Here is a 22,451-nt window from a genome sequence, read left to right as displayed (position 1 = left end):
TAATCAGAGATCAATCAGCAGTCAGTTCTTACCGCCTCCACCAGACTGTCAGCTGACCCTCTTTTCTCAGTGAACGGTGCTCCAAGGTGAGAGGGGACTCTGAGGGTTGTGTACGCCCTGTATGGGGGTGGAGCTGCAACACAATCACGTGACACATTCAGACACGGAGCGTGACCACAGGCCGTGGACACAAACTGGCCTGGAGGCCTGCTCCCTACCCAAGAGTATGCACACAGTTTGATGGCACAAACGCACAAAGAATCTAACTACAGCACTGACTTTGGATGTTACATCTCTGCAGTTACAGCACAGCAGATACACCTGTGCAACCTGCTGTACATGTGAGCGTTCTTTAGAGAAACGTTATTGATCAAGTCGGTAAATTTCTAATATCCTTAAAAATGACAAAAAGAGGCCGTTCTTTTTGTCAGGGGTCTACGTGTAGTGTCAAATAATCTTAAAATTTTGATGCACCTTTTCCCTCCACAAATGATATCAAAGGGCACAGACGGTTTCCCTCTGTGCCCACTCTGGTCCTCCGCTGCTCCACCACTATGTGTCCTCTGAACTTGGGCCAGCAGCATTAGCATTCAGGCCCTGCACAGGAGGCAGGCCTGTAACTGTGCCAGAGCTGCTGTCAGTTTATGCTTTGCTGACCTGCTAACTGCATCTTTCTCCCAGAGGCTGTCTGCGGTTACTGCCAGAATAACAGTTTTCACTGCCTAATTAAAAAAGAGGAGGAGGATACATTTTCAAGTTCAACTGATTTCTGAAATTCAACCTGATGCCGCAACACTGTCTAGAGTTTGTGTGTAAAAACTATCTTAGTGTGCATTTGTTCGTCCCTCTTACCTGATGTCCCCGCAGGGCCGCCGTACCAGGCTGGTCTGGGTGCCGCACCTGTCACGCTGACACCTGATGGATGAGAAAGGTGCGACTTTAAACCACAGGAACACGTTTACAGTGCGGCTAAAATCAACAAAAATGTGGTGTCCTCACCTCTTCCTGCTCCTGCCTTCTTTATTTCACCCGCAGGTCCTCCTCCTCCTCCCCAGGGTGGGCTTCCTTCCTCCTCCACCAGGATTAGAGGAGCATAGAGGAGGCGACCGCGGCGAGGGCAAGGGTTCGCCCAGGATGCCGAGGAGGCCGCCATGGAGCGACCGGAGGAGTGACGAGACTCGAAGCTGTTGAACGTTTGCTGAGGAGAGGAGAGTGTTTGATTTCACTGAAGAAGAGAGATTTGTGTGTGTGTGCTTGCTGTGTGTTTTACCTGTGTGCACGTGCGACGCGGCGGCGATGTCGGGTGGTAGGTCCCGGGGATCGGTAGGTCGTCGCTGCTGCCCTGCCTCCTCAGGCACTGGATGTTAAACGACGGCTTCCGACCTGATAAACAAAAAACTCATATGAGGTGTGATGATGCAGTTACGCTGCAGAGAGGATTCTGGGACATCGTGTCACCTGTGGGTGTGGCAGGAAGTAGGCGTCTTCTGGTCGTCCTCCTCCCCTCGCTGTAGCCATTACCATAGCTACTGTTGGTATAGGAGGCGTGGCCATCGTAATGGTCTCTGTACAGAGGAGGCTCATCAGGATAATGTCTGCAAACACACAAAGGAAAATGAATCGGTCTTCCACTATGTCGATGTGTGCCCTCCAGAAATGTCAGTCGCCTCTGAGGGTGACATCAAAGCTAACGTGTACCTTTCTCTGGAGGTGATGCTGTCATTGTCTTCTTCTCTGCTGTAGTAACCCTGCTCGCCACAAGCCTCCATGTCTCCGTTCCTCCACAATCTGTCCCGTGAGTCCCTTCTACAGGTCACAGAAAGTGTCAAATTAAGTCAGGTTATTTAGAAGCATAATTAAAAACATTTAACTGTACAGCTCATAGAATAAAATGAGATAACATTAGAGCAACACAACATATTAAAATACACAAAAAGAGTAAAACCATAGAAGTAGAAAGCAGCCAGAATAAATAAAGATACTGATGGCTGCCAGTACTACCCCTCACCTCCTTCTTGAGTTATTGCCTTCACAAGATCTTCAGAAAACTTGACCTCTGACCTTGAGCTCAACATCACACTTAAAGTGCACTTATGGTATCAGTTTGAAAATCCTACGTCGCCTCATTCTCGTGTTCACGCAGCTGGGTGTCCACGCTGTCCCGCGCAGTGATGACAACATCCCATCAGCCTTTTACAGCTGAGGCATAAAAATGGGTTAAAACTTTTGGTTTTGTTGAGGTCCTGAAGGGAAGGTGCAGTTTATTCCACTATGTAGGGGCTTTTGCCATAAAGACTCCATCAGCTCTGTGAGCTATAATGTGGACCTTAGGTCAGGTTAGGAGCATCTGCTCAGCAGACCTCAGTGGGAGTGTGCAAAGTTAAAGGATGAGAGAGGTGAGGAGGTCACAACCCACAGGAGAAAGCCAATATGGTAAATTTGTAGTCTCGCTTGCATGAGCCAGTTGAGAGTGCAGCAGTGACCAAGCAGTGACAGACGACACTTGAAGGAAAACTGATCTCAATTTCTCTCTAAAGGGTTTCTTATTGATCTGTAAGGGGCTGGGGCTGCCACCACCTGGAGGGGGGGGGACTGTAATTGGCTGTCACACCTGTAAATGCCACGTTTCCTTAGTGGTTTCCGTTGTGTGACCACCTACCTTCGTTTGGAGTATGACGGTCTTTTGTGGCCGTGGTCCAGCAGGCCGTTCTTCACGGATGAGCGGCGGTAGGGATGTCGATTAATGGATGACCTCACGCTGTCTCCCCAGCGAAGATGTTCGTCGTGATCGCTGCCGTTTGCCATCTTGGTGAGAGACCCGACCCGGTGTATCAGACCTCCGTTAGAGACGCTGCCGTCACCCACAACACCGCCCTGACCTGCAAAAGAAGGTGAGGTGGACACACTAAGTGTCATGTAATCACAACTGTTTTCCTCATTTACATTTTAAATCCTTTTGTGTTGTTACATGATGCAGCCTGATGATAACGAATTAACTGGTCATTTACCAGTAGGTGTCAGTAAAGAGCCACGTCGATCTTTCTCTGCATAACCATTTTCAGCCTGCAGGCAAAATACAAACTTAATCTCTTTTAAAGGCCCATTCAAGTATTTTCTAAAAAGAAAAAGTTGAGAAGTTTGTCAGACGCTTAAGTGTGTAAATCTGAATAAAGACCTTATATGCAGAATTCTCCTCCATCTCCTCGTCCTCCATCATGGCCTCCTCCTCCTCCTCCAGGTCTTCGTTCAGAGCCAGGCGCATCTCTGGACCCAGATCCTGCAGAGTCTTCAGACCAGCTTTACAGAGCTACACGGAAACACAAAAAAAAAATGCATGAAGACATACTTGTTGTAACAGCATCATACACAAATACACATCCCAGTTTCTTTCCTAAAGGCATCTTCAAGCTTTGGTTGGACTCTAATTCAGTTTAAGAGCTCTCAAAAGCATCACAACTGACGACCGAATTAATGAGTGACTCTGAGCACTCCTCAGGTGATGGGAGAACAGAGATGAAGGATAAAATATAAACAAACAAAAACAAGACTGGTACAGACCCTATAATCAGCTTCATCCATGGATTCAAAACCCTGTATCTAAATTTTCTCTAGGAGCTTTCCCATCCATCCATCATCGTGTAATTATTCCAAATTGTGTTAGCAAGCGAAACAGGTATTCCAGATGTGCTTTCCCCAGCAACATTTTCAAGATCTTCCTGAGGTGCTCCCAGGCTTAGAGGAGCTATATAATCTCTCGGGCGACCTCTGGGTCTTCTCAAGTGTCTCCACCAAGTTGGGCATGTCTGGAAAACCTCCAAAGATGTCCAAGAGGAATTTTTATCAGTTACTCGCACCACCTGAATTTACTGAATTTCCCGGAGGAACCCACCCGAGGGATTAATAAAGTTTCATTTAATCTAATCACCTCAACTGGGTTCTTTCTATTTCAAGGAGCAGCAATTATATTCCAAGCTACCTATGGATGTCTTAGCTCCTCACCTCATCTCTAAAGTTGACCGACCCACCCTACACATGAAACTCATTTCAGCCACTTTTATCCTCAGCGTTATTTTTTTAACTACCCACATCTCATGATGGTAGGTCAGTGCTGGGATGCAGATTGACTGGTAAACTGGAAACTTTGCCCTCCAGTTCAGCGCTCTCTTCAGCAGGAAATGAACATCACAAACTCTTGGGTTAATCTCATGCTTTACCTTCACATTACTCACAAACAAGACCCCAGGACATTTAAACTCTGTTGTTTGGAGCTTTGGTTTCTTCAGTCATTAAAAAAGAACAAAAACATGTTGGGTTACTGCTGCCTGTCTTATATGGCCTGATACTGTTGGTCTGCATCTTGCCGCTTTGCAGCCTTCTGTCAGTAAATAGACAGACAGACCTGGACAGCAGACTGGTTGGGTGAGTCGTTCTCTCCGGTCAGATCTCCCTTTTCTTTCCTCCTCCTGAACTTCCTGAAGTAGTCTTGGATGAGGAAAGTGGCATAAAACTTCCCAACAGTTACTTCCTCCTCTGTGGATGGAGAAGAGAGAGTTCAGTCTGCAGTACTCCTGCTGAGACTTGCAGTAACAGTACTACCTCGTCGTGTGAGCAGCAAGAGTACCTTCATGTGGCGGTATGACTTCGTCCAAAAGTTTTGGCTTCATTCTCTTCCAGATCTTCTTGATGATCACCCTCAGCTCTTCGTTCTCCTGCTCAGGGATACCTGGCAAGAGGTAAATCCGATAAAAGTTATGGCTAGGCTACTGTGGTTACAGGCTTGTGGCTTATTAACAGGGACTCATTTCTATTTTTGTATTGATTCAATGATTTTAAGAACTCAATAATACAGAGAAGCTAAAAGATGACCAATCAATCAATTTCACTATTTAAAATTACTGCATAACAGCATCCTTTATGAAGATACACTTTCATTTATTTAATTTAGTCTGCAAAGCAAACAGCTTCTGCAACTTTGAATTAGTCCATAGAGAGATGAAGTTTTGCTGTCACAAGGTTTATTGTCACATTCCAGAAAGATTTAGGTAAGTTTATATGCAGATGAGTCTCTGATTTATGTTATAAATTTGATTATCAGTTACAGAGAAGTTTCTGACTCCCTCTTAGCTGCTGCTAGTTTATAAATGCATTAGTAGCTGTCCAGTATGGATTTGCAGATAGTAAAGCTATAAAACCTAAAGGTTTTCCTGAATAATGTCAACCTTTTAATGCTGTGGCAGAAAAGGAAAGAGGAGCCATGATTTCCTGAAGTCTTTAATTTGTCCAGGATCACTCCTGTGTGTTTATAGCAGCTCCTGCAAAGACCTATCACATACCTTCGGTCTTGATTTTAAGGGCAGTGCGAACCAGAGCAAATAACGTGGCGTTGAAGGTCACCATCCCATCAGCATTCAGAGGCATGTTCATCGCTACCAGACGCTGAGATGGTTAAAAATAGCTCCCAGTTAAATTAAGTCTCTTGAATCCAAGCTTATAACCTTTTGAACAGCAGCTACAGCACACAGTGTGTGACTATTTTACCTTGCAGGCAACTCTGTGAGGACAAAGCTTCCCAAAACCCAGAGGAGGCTGAATCCTTCTCAGCATAGCAACAACGTCCAGGTGTTTTATCCGACCTCTGAGAACAAAGAACAATCAGGAATTTTATGATCATCTCTCCACCTGGAACTTTATTCACTTTTCCTCCTGATTTAGGTCAATGAACACTGGAAAAAAATAATCCACTTTTCTCCCCAACATCAAAAAGTTAGATGAAACTGCAGGGTAGTGAGCCCAGAGCATGGCTGCAGATTAAATCCCAGCTCAATTTATTATCTTTCCAGTTTCAATTTGCTTGACTGCTATGAAATTTAAATCACATGAAAACTTTTATATGTTTTGTGCGTCTGATACAGAAAAATATATGAAAGAGTATATACTGCATTAGAGAAAAAGACATTTTATGGAGTGTAATCGAGGGATCTGTGTGTGTGTGTCTGGACAACTAGTTATTTAACCAGGTGTTTTAGCAGGAGCAGGAGTTTCTATTCTCACCAAAGGAATTATTATTAACTAAAGCCAAACTAAAAAAATAAAAAAATAAATTAAAAACATGAAGATAAAAACACTAAATTATCCTGGGTATATGTGGACCACGGATCATCTTACTTGGCCTCTGGATCATATTCTGACCAGATCCTCTTGAACTCATCCAAATGATGTGGCCCCAGAATTGACCAATCACGTGTCAGGTAGTCAAAGTTGTCCATAATGACAGCAACAAACAGGTTGATAATCTGAAGCAGAAGAAACAAGTATATTCAAAGGTGTTTAGTTACATTTTAAATGCACATATATATACTCAATTGCCACTTTATTAAGCACACCTTGAACATCTGTCTTCATGCAGCTAATAATGTTCGGTGTTTAGAAATGTCAGCCGTGAATAAAATAACTTATTATCTAAATCAAAGTTAAAGGTGTCTCTAATATTTGTGCTCCTATGTGCATCAGCAGTCTGCTCATATTTTCCTTCTGATTAACTATTATGTCAGAATTTCATTAAAGATATGTGTGATTAAAAAATGTGTGTAAGTGTGTGTCCTGACCAGGAAAGCACACAGCATAAAGAAGCTGATGAAATAAACAATGGCGAAGTTGCTGCCGCAGCTGAACTCCTCCCCTGGTTCGTAGTCTGACTCGGGGTCGCAGCGTTTACCTGGAAGACTGGCTAACATGATCTCCTGCCACGCCTCACCGGTAGCACACCTGCACAAACACACACAAAAAAACTTGAAAATAATAAATTCTCAGTCCTGCCGTGGGAGAACTGCTGGTGCTTAGAAAATCTGAAAGAAGCAAAGGACCCAGAGTAGATCCCTGTGGGACACCAGGAGTGATTTAGCGAGTTTTTGAAAGAATGAAAACAGACTTGAGCACTCTTGAGCACTTGAAATGAAGGTACTGGACTTCTTTTTGGTTCGTGATGTTTCACCTCTTATGCACGAGGCTGTCCTGTGCATTCAGTGAAGAACCTCAGACACCAACCACGGAGAAGCAGAATAACATCGATCCATTCTCTTCTGCTTATCCTTGTCAGGGTTGTGGGGGGACCGGACCCTATCCCAGCTCTCTTAGGGCGAGAGGCAGGGTACACCCTGGTGTACCAGGTCACCAGTCTGTTGTAGGGCTAACACAGTGACAGACAACCATTCACACTCACGTTCACACCTGTGGTAATTTAGAGTTACCAGTTAACCTAACCCCACTAACTGCATGTCGTTGGAATGTGGGAAGAAGTCAGACTACCCGGGGAGAACCCACGCAAACACAGGAAGAACATGCAAACTCCACACAGAAAGACCCGGCCTGATGGTGGAATTGAACTTAGGACCTTCTTGCTGTGAGGCAACAGTGGTGGGACCAGAGGTGGTGTCTTATGGCACCATCTATCAGCCATCTATAATACAGTCTTGCAGTCCCTTCCCAGGCGATGCAGTCACCTGACCTCAACATCCCACATAATAGTGGGACGAGACAATGACTCAGAGAATTCAAACCCTGGCCAGTGTGACAGTATTGGCCCACAGTTTGCTTCACACCTTGGCTCATGGGACCCTTCACAGCTCACATGAATAATAGTGGGATTAATAGTGGGTGAAAGACTCAGTACAAGCTCCAAAATGGCAACCGCACTAGGGGCTAAATAGCTCGGGCTCAACATTAGCAGCTTAAGAAGAAGCCTCTTAGATGAGAGGTGAAATTTCTTCACAAGCCAAAAATACAAGCACTCAAGAATCTACACAGACATAAAAGCAGCAGGAGGAGCATCTGACCTGAAGAGGAGGAGAACAGCCTGAGGAAATGTCTGGAAGTTGTTGTTTCTGTTGATCTGAGTGTAATCCTGCATCGCTATCTTCCCAAATGTCTGACAAATGGAGACGAGCAGAAGAAAAAAGTCAGCAGCTTTAGCATGTCCTTATTGTGACAGGCTTCCAGTGTTGTTAACGGTGACTGTTTGGATTGAAATGAGCGGCCAATTTACAAAATATTTGACTTCAATTTCTTTCCTAACTTAAAGGGGTTGACACCCACAGAGATTTTGCAAGAATTGATTGATTGATTGATTGATTGAATCTTTATTTTGAACATGTTGAAAAAGTATAAAAAAAAAAAAAATAGAATTAAAAGAGACAAATGAACAAAGCAAACAAAAGGAAAACGAGCAACCACAACTCCAAATAACGTCCATGTTCAAAAAGGAGCAGGAAGAAGCATAAGCTTATTTAATCCCACCCCTTTTCCACTATCTAGTATCAATAGACTACAGAAATACCTCCTTGTAATTACATTATATGTTATGTGTAATTTTTTTTTTTTTTAATATATACACATATATGTTTCTATCTATCCATACCTACGTATACATACACATACGCACATATACACATTTTCAATAACCCCATTAACACCTGAAGGATACACAACCTACAATTTTATATATATTTAATATACATACACACATATATATACATATACATACACACATATATATACATACACACATATATATACATACACACATATATATACACACACACACATATATACACATACACACATATATACACATACACACATATATATACACACACATATATATACACACACATATATATACACACACATACACACATATATATACACATACACACATATATATACACACACATACACACACACACACACACACACACACACACACACACACATACATACACACACACACACACACACATACATACATACATACATACATATATATATATATATATATATATATATATATATATATATATACACATACATACATACATACATACCCATACCAACAAACCCGTGCATGCGCACACACATGAAAATATTAGACAAGAACACCCTATCAAATCTCTACCTTTTCCCTGTACCCTGTAAAAACCATATCCTTAAACCGCTTTTTAAACTGCGCCATGCTTGGACATTGCTTCATATCTTTACTTAGTCTGTTCCACAGCTTCACTCCACACACAGAGATGCAAAAACTTTTTAATGTTGTACGGATACGAGGATGTTTTAAATTTAATTCCCCCCTCAAATTGTATCCCCGTTCCCTTTTAGAAAACATTTTTAGAATATTGTCAGGAAGCAGGTTATTTATTGCTTTATATATAATTTGTGCTGTGAGAAAATGAACCAGATCTGTGAATTTTAGAATTTTTGATTTTAAGAATAGTGGATTTGTATGATCTCTGTAACCAGTTTTATGGATTATCCTTATGGCCCTTTTTTGTAATATAAAGATTGATGATAGCGAACATTTGTAAGTATTGCCCCAAACCTCTGCACAGTAATTCAAATACGGTGCAATCAGGGAACAATAGAGAATGTGGAGTGATTTGTGGTCCAGAATGTGTTTTACTTTACTCAAGATTGAGACACTTCTTGAAATTTTGTTATGTATATGATTTATATGAGACAACAAGAAGACACTAACAACTGAAGTAAAGGCACAAAGAATTAAAGTTGACCAAATCAGATTCAAGTGGGCAAAACAAACTGTTCAAAGATCTTTTTTAGTGTTGTAAAATGTTTGATATAAATAAATTAAGTCAGAATGACCCTGCAGGTTTACTGTGTGTAAACTTACCTGCATGCCGATGACAGCGTAGATGAAGAAGATCATGGCAATAAGTAGAGCAACGTATGGCAAAGCCTGCAGAGAGACAGGAACAAATTAGAGTTTTTGCTGAACAAGGCAGCAGAACTGCAACAAAACACTGCATTATAAAATATAAGATGGGAGCTGTGGCTACTGAACAATGGGCAACATTAAAGAAACAAGAGCTTTAAACCACGATTAAGCCAGACTTCAGCCAGAACTCGATGCAGATTGACCTTGTGGCCATTAAGAAACGCCACATCTTCTTTCCAGACAACGTCCTCGCTTACCTGCAGCGATTTGATGAAAGTCCACAGGAGTGTTCGAATGCCCTCCCCTTTACTCAGCAGCTTGACCAATCGCATTACTCGAAACAGCCGGAAGAAGGTGATAGACACCCTGGAGCTGTCCTCTCCACTCTGAAAACACAGAAAAGTTTGCAGATGTGATAAAAACATGTGTTAATACACTCACACAAAAAACGACTGGCTGTTGTTTTAGAGCTGCAGGATCCTCCAGGCTGAGCTGAAAGCTGCACAAAAGGGTGAAGTTAATTTGACCTGCATTTAAAGTAGTTTCAAAGGAAGAGGAGTCTTGAACATCTGAAAGGAAAAACAGCACTTGTGTCAAGTCCCCCAAACAATGAAACTTGTCTAAAGTGGGACGATTTATATTACTTCAGCAAGTCACGCTACAGTTACCCATGTTTTTGGTGATACCTGTTGTTAACAATGGGAGAAAAATCACAGCCACAGCAACGATACAGTAAAATTTGATAAATTTGATAAATGATACAATAAAAAGATAAATATCACTGAGTAAATGGGTCAGACTTTTACTAACAGTAAAATAAAAATGCTTCAGCAGCTGCAACAGTGCTCCGGAGTTAACCTGAGGACAGCGGCTGAAAATGATTTAATTAAAAACAGCTCACATGTCCTATGTGGAGAAAATTACAGACTGTGATCTGCTTTCTCAGAATTAATTGTTCTATATAATAAATGATGTTGTTATTGCAAAATTGTACATAGTTTTTTCACTGTGTGGATGCTCATATGGACCCTGCTGCTGTAGTCACCCCTCTGATGCTGCAAATATTTAATAAATTCAGAGTTAAAGGCTTGCCCAGCTTAAAGTTCTGGTTATCATTTTATCAAACCAGGATTGCATTCATGATCTCACCTCTAACCTCAGGTCAGGTGAGTGTTTGCACACCAGGATTACAGGCTGCAGGGTAAATGAAACAGCATCACAGAGCAAGAGGGAGTGGGCACCATAATTATTTGTGTTATTGTGTCAGTTATAATGAGATACAATAAAGAGAACTGTTCTAAATCCAATTCAAGACAGAAACGTCACAAGTACTCACGCTGAACTCAGTGACAACGATGTCGACCACACTGCCGACCACAATCAGAGCATCAAACGAGTTCCAGGCATCAACAAAGTAATGCTGGAAAAAAGCAAAACAACATTTAGTGAAACTAATTATCCCTGATCTCGGTTCATTTCTGTTTATATAAACCCTTAATCTTAATGGTCACATATGAGTTTAATAACACGGTAAACAGAAAAAGGAAAACTATCTACACTAAAGAGCTTTGAAAACATGTCCAAGAATATGTAGTTATTAACAGGAAGACTTTCCGTGCGTAGCGGATGTATGGAGATCTTTGAAGAGATACGCTTGGTTTCCTCACCCTTATTCTGAGAGCTGCCAGCTTGAGCAGCATCTCCAAAGTGAAGAGTCCAGTGAACACCATGTTGAGGATGTCCATGATGTAGCTGAAGGTTTTGGACTGTTCATAGTGCTGCAGGAGACACGGAAAGTTAGACAGATTAGGTTTTAGTCAAGAGGAAAAAATCAGAGAAGAAACTGAAATATTACGAACCTGAATGGCCAGAGTGACGGTGTTGAGAAGGATCAGGACAAACATGACGTATTCAAATCCTGTCGAGTTGATGATGGACCAGAACTTATACTGAACCGGATTCTTCGGGATGTAAAGCTTCAGCGGCTGAGCCTTCAGAGCGTACTCCACACACTGACGCTGGAGAGGGCACGAGAGCATTAACAGTACTGCAACAACGCAGCTAAACAAAAAACAAAACAAAATTATGATAAAAAATATGCTGGGACTGTAAAAAAAATTGTTTTAACTAAAATTACTTTGGTAAAAGAAAATTAAGGGAACACTTCAATGACTTCAACGACTTGTGATTTTAACTCACTGTTGTTCCATAATTTATGTGAAATATGTGAATATTTTATTCATCAAGATGTGAACAAAATCCGTTGATTAAAAATATATTTTTAAAACAACTGCATAAGAAACCCCGCTCCTATGTTTACAGTGAAAGTAACATAAAAATAAATAAATAGAAAATAAACAGAAGATGGAACAACAAAAACACCCTATAACGGATAATCTTATGATAAATCAAATACAATGTTTTTTTTGCAAGATTAAGAGTTTCTAAAATTAATATTTAAAAACATTAAATAACCAAAATTAATAAAGGAATAAATAAATAAATTATTAATGACATAAAAATTTAGATTTATCAACTATAGCAACCTGTTACCTTTGGATTTGAACACCTTTGAACGTACTTACTTTGATCATTATTGTTTTTAACTAGGGATGGGTACCGGCGTCCGGTGCCATGATGGCACCGGTTCTGACATAAACGGTAGTAACCAGACCGAAAAGCAGCGCACATTTCGGTGCTTTATTTCGGTGCTTTTTTTCCTGAGCTGTGATACACTTCTAGCCAATAATTTTACGTTTCCGAGGATAGTAGGCGGGTCCAGGTACGTGCGTTCTTTAAGAGCAGAGCTACAGATTAAAATGTCCAAGGCGAAGCGGTCAAAAGTCCGGCTGTACTTCACAGCAAAATATGCAAACTCAGCAGCAACAAGTGCTTTAAGCTGATACTGTGATACTGTCAAAGGAGGTAACACCTCGAATCCGATGAAACACCTGGCGACGCATAGCGTTTTTTTTAAAAGCCCAGAAATGCGCCGTATGACAGCTTGCTCACACCGAGCACGTCTACTGTGCGTGGGTTGCCTGTTATCTGACCCGGAGTTAGCAATATCCCCCAAAAACCCCGAAGAGGAGAGTCCTGGCCCCTAGCCCTGCCAGTGTAGCAGAAATGATGAGGATGATGATGCAGCAGCCGTTCTTCTCTGCGTGAGTAGCTTAATGTTCGTGTGTAATTTACGTTGAGTAGGCTAACCACGTTATTACATTAATGCATGTAAGGTGAACTAGCAAACATCATCATAGCTACATGCGTCTGTCTTCTTGTTTGATGGCAGATACTCCCTTCACCCTGGCCAAAAAGGCTAAAATGACCAAAGAAAAAGTGGAAAACAGTTAAACATGAGAGATTTAGGACAAAGTTTGTGTTTTTTCCATTGTTTAAGCACTGCTTCCAGCCAAGAGTGATGCCATATATGCCCCATAGCTGCAGAAAAGGCTAACATTGTTATCTTTTTACAAAAAACAGCTGAACATGAGAGGTTTTTGGACCAATTTTGTGTTCTCCATTCTTTAAGCACCGGTTTGAGCACCGTTTGAGCACCGGCACCGTTTCAAAAGTACCGATTTGGCACCGGTATCGGATAAAACCTAAACGATACCCATCCCTATTTTTAACGTATACGATGACTGTGACACTGATTCGTTTGGGTCCAGACTGGCAGCTGGGTTTACCTGGTTCTTGTCCAGCTCACAGTTCTTATATTCTTGCTCTCCCTGTTCTCTGAAGGTGATGATGACAAAACCCACAAATATGTTCATCATGAAGAAGGCGATGATGATGATATAGACGATGAAGAAGATGGAAATCTCCACCCGGTAGTTGTAGATGGGACCAGAGTTCTCGCCGTTGGCGTCGATGGCTTTGTAGAGCAGACTGAAGACAGACGGGTTAAAATGTCAGAGTTGGTTCCCCACAAACAGTTAAAAAAAACCAAAAACTAAAACTGAGCACTCACGCAGGCCAGCCCTCAAAGGTGGACACGGTGAAGAGCGCCATCATCCCCATCAAGACGTTATCAAAGTTAAAGTCACTGTTCATCCAGATCCTCTCTCTGACCATCGGATGGCTCACGTCTCCATCTTTGTACACCACGAAGGTCCCTCTGAACACACACATCACATTTCATCAGAAGACGCTGACTTAAAGTCATGTGCTGGATATTTAATTATGAAGTGAACATGGCGCCCTAAACATTCCATAAACCCTCAAACCGAGTATTCACCTGACATTCAACCATTGAGGGGACTCACCTTTGGCCACACAGTGTGACGGTCTTATGTTCAACCCAACATGAGTAAACAAGTCCAGTCGAGTCACGGAAACAAGAAACTGAACAATACACTGTATATAAAAGATGGACACAACCACTATGACATCACCACGTTCCTGTTATGAATGTTTGACCTGCTGCCATTTTGGCGTTTTGAAATGGCGTTGGTGTACGAGGGGAGGATCTGACTGTGAAACAAAGGACACTGTAGGCTCATTTCTTACCGACTTGTGATTGATAAATCGTTTTCTAAAGAACACATCTTGAATAATTTTTATTTTTACTATCATGTACAAAATTAAGTCATGTTTTATTTATAAGACCTCACAAAAAGTGACTGAACCCACAAACTCATCAGGAAAGTGCTCACTGAAGAGAAAGGAGACAAGGCCGTTTCTTCCACACAATCGGAATTCTTTCTGCAACTAGATAAGTCCCTCCAGCCCAAACTTCTGTCCATTAGGGGGAAAAAGCATGTTTTAAGGCACAGGTGTCAAACTCCAGGCCTCGAGGGCCGGTGTCCTGCAGGTTTTAGATGTGTCCTTGATCCAACACAGCTGATTTAAATGGCTAAATTAGCTCCTCAACATGTCTTGAAGTTCTCCAGAGGCCTGGTAATGAACTAATCATTTGATTCAGGTGTGTTGACCCAGGGTGAGATCTAAAGCCTGCAGGACACCGGCCCTCGAGACTGGAGTTCGACACCCCTGTTTTAAGGCATTTCAAGCCTAGCTCGACGTTTTAGACCTGGAAGCCACGATTGATATTCATCTCGGCTGCAAACCAAGTATTGTTTTTACAAAAAAGACATAAAATCTTATCTCAAGTTGTGACATCGATAGTTAGAATCAGACTCAAATTAAAATGAAATTGCGCTAAACTGAGTGGCAACTTTAAAGATCAGAAACAAAGTATAACTCTAAGATACAGACTTAGATTTTATAAATCATTGGAATTGAATACAAATCAGAGGATTACCTCTGGAGTGAAATAAAATTAGATTGTTTATTGTTGTTGAAGTTGAATGTCAGTATTTAAAACACAAGCTGGCTTCAGTTTTGAACAATTTAAATAATGAAAACTCACTTGCACTGTTCGGGGGTGTGTTTGGCTTCATCGGTGCAGCGGTAAAATTTACCCTGAAATGCAAAACACACAGATTGGACCAGAAACACAAACACTGTGCTGACGTTTAGTCACAGCTTTAAGACTTCAAAAATATGAACAGAGACTTGGAGCAGAACGCAATAATGCTACAGTGTCTTTATTGTTCGATGCACTGTAAATATAGGACTCATGATAAATACTTTTTTGTGTTTGAGGTTATGTTTTAGAAGGTTTTTTTAACATCCATTTCTCTGGTTTGTTTTTGTTTGTTTGTTTATCGAATATGTGAAAATGTTTCATTTCCTGTTTTGCCATATCTGACTGTTTTTCTTTACTTTGGTGGCCCTTTGATGACTCTGGAAATTCAGAGTCAGGGTCAGTGTTGTCCTGATAAACAGTGTACATTTATAAAACACACTCTATTTTCTCCCCTTCTGCCCAATGAAACACTTTTACTCCTCAGAATACTCGGAAGTTTTTCCAAAAATGTGTCCAGTGTGTAAGTAGACGTTCTCAGCCTCACTTTGAAGAGCTGGACTCCAATACAGGCGAACATGAACTGCAGCAGGGTCGTGACAATCATGATGTTTCCGATGGTCCTGATGGCCACAAACACACACTGGACCACATGCTGCGCGACAAAAACAAACAAACACAAAGTCAGGGAGTATTTTTAAAATAACACAGCACAATGCCTGGTACTCGCCTACAACCCTCAATATGTACCATCGCTACTCCCCACTGACCCCTTTGACTAGGCTTTTGTACGCCCCACATTAAGTGAACATATCACTGTACTGTGTAATGTTACCTTGAGTCCTTTGGCCCTGTTGATGGCCCTCAGAGGTCGGAGCACCCTGAGGACCCTGAGGATTTTCACCACTGAGATGGCACTGGAGCTGCAGAGGCACACGCACACATTTACACACCTCAGTTTGTTTAAACACACTTACATCAAAACAGTCTCTGTACTTAAATACAGTCCAAACACATACAGCAAACCATGCATGAGACAAAGACTGAAACAAACAGGAAAGTCAGAATGTATGTTGTTTGGATACTGACTGCAGGAAGAAGGAGACCAAAGAGACGCTGACGACCAGGAGATCCAACAAGTTAAACCAGTTCCTGCAGAACGAGCCCTGATGGAGGAACGCTCCGTGGACCGTCATCTGTGAATGAGAGAACATGTTGGCAATGCAAGACAATCAAAAGAGGGAGAGGAGGGCCTGGGTGAGTTATTTCATTGAGCTGAAGGCGATATTTACCTTTAACAGAATCTCCACAGTGAAGATGGAGGTAAAGGCGTAGTCTGCATAGCCCAGAATCTGAACACAGAGGTTGAAAACAAACCAGACTCAGGTCCAACATTTCAATTTTTTTCTTCAGAATCCAGAAATAACTTTCCACAGGTGAGTCAGGATAACGTGTGCAGATTAAAGCAGATGCAGCTGACACATTTGCTTTTCATTTATTAGCATTTTAGCATTTTCTTTTAAATAAGATATTTTTATGTGGGCTTTTGTGATGTAACTGAGGCTGTGGATGGTGAAGTAGCTGCTGTGTTAGAGGCTTAAAGGCAGCCAAAATAAAGTAATAGATAAAAATATTGATAGAAAACTGTGAGATTAAATTATTTTCAAAACAGTTTCTGGTTGCGATAATAACATCCTGCTCTATAAAATAAATAAATAAATAAATCAAGAAAAAAGTCCAAGAAACAGTTGAAGCAGCAGCTCAATGAGACACATTCAGTTTTCACTCAGATGACGACAGAGAGTCACACAGCAGAGACCTAAGTCCTGAACAAGTTTTAATTTAATTTGGCAGAAAGTTCAGGAACTCAGCTCCGTAAAACCAAGTGTATCATATTTCATACATGAGTTGGTGGTGGCTTTATCCTTCTTTCAATTGCCTTGTGGGATTTTTCAGCATCTCAAGCTTGGTTTGGCTGCTATTGTGGAGCCTGTGCTACAGTCGCTCTTCTGTAGGATCGAACTGCACAGTTTGCCCTTCGCTCTCTGCACACATCAGCAACTCCTGAGGTCATCGCTGGTTTTACTTGTTGTTCATCTTAAACTGCTTTTGGTACAGTAGGTATGAACCACTGGACAGGACCTGCTGTTTCAGATACACCACTGATCCATGCAGCCATAACACTTTGGTCACTTGAACCCTTGTGCTGCCATTTTTCCTCCTTCAGTGCATTAACGTTCATCTTTCCTTCCTATTCAGTTCCTTCATGTAGCCCAACACCTGTCACTGGTTTTATGATGGTGGGAGTTTAAAGCGGAGAAGTCTGCATATCAAGAAAAAAGATGTTTAACTACCTTAGCTCATCTACACAAAACTCAAAAGTCCTTGAGAAGGTTCATGGTTTCATTTTAGCTCAGAAACAGAAGCAAAGTGCTTGAGCTCATTTTCGGTTTGCTGAAGACGGTTAAAACACAATCAATGAGAAATACGCACTGCTCGTAAGGACGGCAGCCGAGAGGCTCGTTAATTAATTCAAGATAGAACCAAAATGTATAATTTGCACAGTTTCGTAGAGAACAGAGGAGGCAAACACAGGGTTAACGCTCAGTATGAGCAGGTCTGATTGTATGTTTGAAGTAATTTCCTCCCTCAGCTGTTGTGAATTGCTACTTCTTGCATGAAGCCAGCTGCTGCTCTGCATGTGAGTGTTTAAGTTTGTGTGTCTGCACACACACACACACACACACACACACACACACACACACTGTGAGTATTCATTATCTGACAGTGAACTGGTGATTTTCTGCCTCCATGTGTTTCCATGTGTTTCCCTCTTTAACCCGGTTAGGCACTGACCCACTTCTGCAGTGTAATCTGCTGAGGCCCCGCCCCCAGCGCAGACCACAGAGGGTTGGCACAGGATTGGATCAGCTGGAGGGATGCTGTGCTCTGCTGCGATTGGTTGCTTGGCTATCAGGTAACTTGGTGATGGTGAAAGTGGCTGACATGGTGGTTTGTCTTATTTCACCCAGACAGGCAGAATAAATAAGTTTCAAGAAGGCCTGGAACTAAGAGTATGCTGGCTTTAGTCATCCTAGTGGTGGTCCCAAGCCTGGATAATGGAGGCATGTTAGGTCAGGAGGGGGTATTGGGAACAAAATCTTTGCCAAATCAAGAATGGGGATCATCAAGAATCAGATTGGTCCAGAACAATGGATGCTGAGCTACTACTGGCTGAAGACAAAGGAAGAGGAGAGGTGGAAGGCATATTAGGAGGCAGCGAGAGAGAAAGCAAGGTAGGAGTGTTGAAGTAAGAGTAGGGACTTCAAATGTAGGATCTATTATTGATAAAGGGAGAGAGCTGGCTGATGACTCATAGAAGGAAAAGATAAATTGTATTTGCAGGAGGCCAGAAGCATCGGAGGTGGATTCAAACTGTTCAACCACGGTGTAGACAGGACAGTGTTGTGGAGGTGAAGATGGTGTCAGACAGGATCACGAGTTTGAAGCTGAAAATCAAACAGGTGATGCTGATGTTGTCGGTGTGTACGCCCCACAGGTTGGATGGGAGTTAAAAGAGAAAGAGAAATTCTGCAGTAATTTGGATGAAGAGGTAAAGTGTGTCCCCAAAGGTACTCAGCCCTCTGTGAGCAACTTCAGATCTCACATTATAGACTCACATTGTTCCTGAAGGAGTGGGCTCTGATTGGATCCTCGGCAGCCAATGAGCAGCTGCTGAGGATGATGAAGACGAGGATGAGGTTGGTGAAGATGTGGTGATGGATCAGAGTGTGGCAGGCCACACGGATACTGCAGACGGAGACAAAGAGTCAGTGTTAGACGCTTCACGTCCCAGCATGAAGGATACTAGAATTTCAATCACAAAAGCTGGAACACAGACTCTGGGTAAAGTTAACCACACAGCAAAACACATTATGTCTAAAATAACCACATCAACAAGCTAAAAAACTCCTAGAAATGATGCCAGAAAATCTAACTTTATGTAAATATTACTTAAAGGGAACAACAATAATACATGACTCAAACATATTTGTGTGATTGTTATTGTTCATCCTGTAGAGGTGTTAGACGGCGTGTTGCACGCGCATGTGTCGACACACTCACGGGTTTGTCTTGCTGAGGCAGAAGAAGGCGCTTCCTTCTGGGATCGGGAGAACCTTCTCTTTAGGAGGAGCAAGATCGGCCATCTTTAACTGGACTCCTCCCTCTGAGAAAGGAGAAAGGAAAGTGAACGATCTGAGGGTGATGGTTTTAGCTTTTAGAACATCCATCATTTCAGTGATTGAGAGCTGGATAGTTGCATGTTATGGTACTGATATTTAAATATTCATACATTGGGCCTCTGTTTTCATCACCTTTAAAGTCTCTGATAGCAGCTTCCTGGTTCATCACTTGTAGCTCCTGTGTTACTGTTCTTATTAACATATTCTCAGACATTTGTCATATTGGTCATATTACACTCGTGTTTTATTTACTGATTATTGGAGGGATTATTGTAAAGCTAAAAATAAAAATACGGCAATATGTATTCATCCAGAAAAAATGTTTGTTTTGCACTTAACTAGAGCTGCATCATTGTCATAGAAAAAACCCCATGATGCAGCACTGTCTCCATGCTGAACTGGAGATGCTTGTCCACGCCTTTATCTCCTCCCGGTTAGACTGTTGTAAATCACTCTTTTCCTGTCTGTTTAAGGCTTCCTTAAATCGCCTCCAAGTAGTCCAAAATGCTGCAGGCTTTTAACCCACAGTAATAAAGTCTCCCATATCACTCCCATGTTAAAATCCTTGCACTGGCTTCCCGTTGGGTACAGATTTAAGTTTAAAATCCTCACTTTTACCTATATCGCTGAGCTTCTCCAACCTTACTCTCCAAAGCGGATTCTTAGATCCACTGATAGCGGTCTTCTGTCTGTTCCAGGGACCCGTTTAAAAACAAAGCAGCATCGTGCTTTTCAAAGCCTGGCTCCAATACTGTGGAACAGTTTACCTCCCCGCTACGCACCATCGACTCTGTGGCTTCTTTTGAAAAACAGCTTAAAACACATTTGTTTAAACAGGCATTTGGGTAATGTTCGTGTGTAATATGTTGTTTTACTTTATATGTTTTTATACTCCCATGTGAAGCACTCTGTAATAGATTCTTGTCTTAAAAAGTGCTATATAAATAAATTTTACTTTTACTTACTTACATAAAAAACACGACATCAAATGTAAACAAGCTGTTTTCCTTGAAAATAGATTTTTCACCAAATAAATATCAGTTCATGTCATTGGAGGAAATGCTGGGACCTGGACTGGACAGACAGAGTGAGTCAGGCAGCTTGATTGGTGGATCTCCCGTCTCCTCTTTGTCTGATTGGTGGATCTAGTTTTATAACTTGTCCCACATATTTTTAATCTACCTTCCTAATGTTTCAGCAGAGGTCTCAGCAGCCTGTTGACTCACACTACAGACAGCCGACTGTGTGCAGGAGGGTGTTTGGTCCTCTTTGGGCACCTTTAAAGCGTATTCTCGCACAACTTGCAACTTAAATAAATGATAAATAAATCAATACTATATCTTCCCTCTATCCAGGATCCAGCTACCTTTTAAACTGGTATTAAATAGCACTTAAATCTCCTCCAGTAATCTGATTTAAAACTGTAAATTTGTCAAAGAACCACTAAAAATGGGTATCTTGTTGTCCCTGTGTCTTTCACATAGGACTTTCTCTAAAACGGTTCCTTAAAGATCTCTTTAAAAAGCCTCAGTGTGGAGTAAACTAATGTTCTTTGATTGCGCTGTGAAGCTTGTGACTTTTCTTGTTTACAGTCGTTTCTGAGTTATCATCCAATTAAAATGGTGAATTTAGTTTTCCTGTCACTTCAGCATCACATCTTCTCGGCTAAACTTGAAATGTGGCGATGGGCTCAGCCGAGGACTGACCTTCATCTCCTTCAGGAAGCTCCTCTTCCTCTTCATACTCAGTGTCTTCATCAACATCGACCTGAAAAGACAAACAGCCCTCAAAGAAAAAGATCGCTGATAGTTAACTGAAACATTGCAGTCGGAGTTTGATGTTCACCTTCACTTCTTCTTCTGTAGCTTCCTCCTCTGCTCCCTCCTCCTTCTTACTGAAGAGACAAAATACAACAGTGCAGTCAGAAGTCAACAACTAGCTTTATTTCTTCCTCCCCTCTTTCCTTTTGTCCTCCGTCCATCACTTACTCTTTTTTCTTGTCATCACTGTCTCCTCCTGCCAGGTTGTCCACGGCGATAGCCAAGAAGACGTTCAGCAGGATGTCTGATGCTCGTTAAGGATGCTGATGTTTTCACAGGTTACTACTCATAAAACAACAAAGATGATCTTCACCTTGAGCACAATCACTCAATAGGAGATCATTGTTTCACTAAAACTCAAGGAGGGGTATTAAGTATTGTGGAAATTGAAAGATGCCTCTAAAACAACAAATACATGTATTACCACAAATGCAGCTTTGAGAACTTTGGTGCATCAGGGGGATTCAAGGATACAGTTACCACAGACAAAGAGGATGACAAAGTAAATACAGACGATCATCCCGGGAAACACGGGGCCGCCGTATGCCATGATGCCGTCATACATGACCATGTTCCAGTCCTCACCTGTCAGGATCTAAACACACAGTCATCGTGAGGCGCCCGCTCCCTGCACGTCGTGACATCACTGGGAGAAAGTGGTTGCAGTGCTACCTGGAAACAGGTGAGCAGCGCCTGAGGGAAAGCGTCGAATGTGCTGCGTTTGGTCTGCGTTTCATCAAAGTTGAATTTGCCTCCAAACAACTGCATACCCAGCAGGGCGAAGATGATGAGGAAGAGGAAAAGGAGGAGCAGCAGCGAGGCGATGGACTTCATGGAGTTCAGCAGCGATGCCACCAGGTTGGACAGAGCCGTCCAATGCCTGAGCAAACAGAGAGTGACCTCAGCGATGACTCGTGACGAGTCGTGTGACCTGCATCGGGTGGTTCGGGTGTGTTTTCTCACCGTGTCACCTTGAAGATCCGCAGCAGACGGACGCAGCGCAGCACAGAGATCCCCAGAGGAGGCATGATCTCCAGCTCCACCAGGATGGTCTCCACGATGCCACCGCACACCACGAAGCAGTCGAAACGATTAAAGAACGCCACAAAGTAATGGGCCAGACCCAAACTGTACATCTTCAGCAACATCTCCACCGTAAAGAGAGACAGCAGCACCTTGTTGGCAATGTCTGCACAAACAAAGACACGGACACAGAAAATGTTTGCTCAACAACATTTCAAACTGAAATATCAGTGTCTCTACGACCCGTTCCTCTTGTGGAGGAGAAG

General features: G+C 42.2%; 1 protein-coding gene across 1 annotated transcript in view; it reads right to left on the bottom strand.

The window, feature by feature from the left end:
- The window catches only part of cacna1fb (calcium channel, voltage-dependent, L type, alpha 1F subunit), a 49,163-nt gene that overhangs the window by 3,245 nt on the left and 23,467 nt on the right, over positions 1-22,451 (bottom strand). The window contains exons 15-50 of the mRNA XM_026153617.1: positions 22,126-22,351; positions 21,835-22,042; positions 21,637-21,757; positions 21,331-21,406; positions 21,188-21,236; positions 21,049-21,109; positions 19,224-19,326; positions 18,779-18,908; positions 16,391-16,450; positions 16,188-16,294; positions 15,934-16,021; positions 15,646-15,753; positions 15,102-15,154; positions 13,701-13,847; positions 13,417-13,618; positions 11,587-11,745; positions 11,395-11,505; positions 11,064-11,147; positions 9,985-10,113; positions 9,683-9,748; positions 7,833-7,924; positions 6,606-6,765; positions 6,166-6,293; positions 5,539-5,635; positions 5,334-5,436; positions 4,622-4,723; positions 4,400-4,530; positions 3,176-3,307; positions 3,009-3,063; positions 2,660-2,879; positions 1,699-1,806; positions 1,459-1,595; positions 1,271-1,383; positions 1,000-1,198; positions 853-915; positions 33-133 (exon numbers count right to left, since the gene is read on the bottom strand). Of these exons, the coding sequence (XP_026009402.1) occupies positions 33-133; positions 853-915; positions 1,000-1,198; positions 1,271-1,383; positions 1,459-1,595; positions 1,699-1,806; positions 2,660-2,879; positions 3,009-3,063; positions 3,176-3,307; positions 4,400-4,530; positions 4,622-4,723; positions 5,334-5,436; positions 5,539-5,635; positions 6,166-6,293; positions 6,606-6,765; positions 7,833-7,924; positions 9,683-9,748; positions 9,985-10,113; positions 11,064-11,147; positions 11,395-11,505; positions 11,587-11,745; positions 13,417-13,618; positions 13,701-13,847; positions 15,102-15,154; positions 15,646-15,753; positions 15,934-16,021; positions 16,188-16,294; positions 16,391-16,450; positions 18,779-18,908; positions 19,224-19,326; positions 21,049-21,109; positions 21,188-21,236; positions 21,331-21,406; positions 21,637-21,757; positions 21,835-22,042; positions 22,126-22,351 (4,229 nt within the window). The remainder of the gene's footprint in view (positions 1-32; positions 134-852; positions 916-999; positions 1,199-1,270; positions 1,384-1,458; positions 1,596-1,698; positions 1,807-2,659; positions 2,880-3,008; positions 3,064-3,175; positions 3,308-4,399; positions 4,531-4,621; positions 4,724-5,333; positions 5,437-5,538; positions 5,636-6,165; positions 6,294-6,605; positions 6,766-7,832; positions 7,925-9,682; positions 9,749-9,984; positions 10,114-11,063; positions 11,148-11,394; positions 11,506-11,586; positions 11,746-13,416; positions 13,619-13,700; positions 13,848-15,101; positions 15,155-15,645; positions 15,754-15,933; positions 16,022-16,187; positions 16,295-16,390; positions 16,451-18,778; positions 18,909-19,223; positions 19,327-21,048; positions 21,110-21,187; positions 21,237-21,330; positions 21,407-21,636; positions 21,758-21,834; positions 22,043-22,125; positions 22,352-22,451) is intronic.

The sequence above is a fragment of the Astatotilapia calliptera genome, chromosome 20 (genome assembly GCF_900246225.1).
Source record: "Astatotilapia calliptera chromosome 20, fAstCal1.2, whole genome shotgun sequence".
Taxonomy (NCBI): domain Eukaryota; kingdom Metazoa; phylum Chordata; class Actinopteri; order Cichliformes; family Cichlidae; genus Astatotilapia; species Astatotilapia calliptera.
This window is presented reverse-complemented; position numbering and strand designations above follow the sequence as displayed.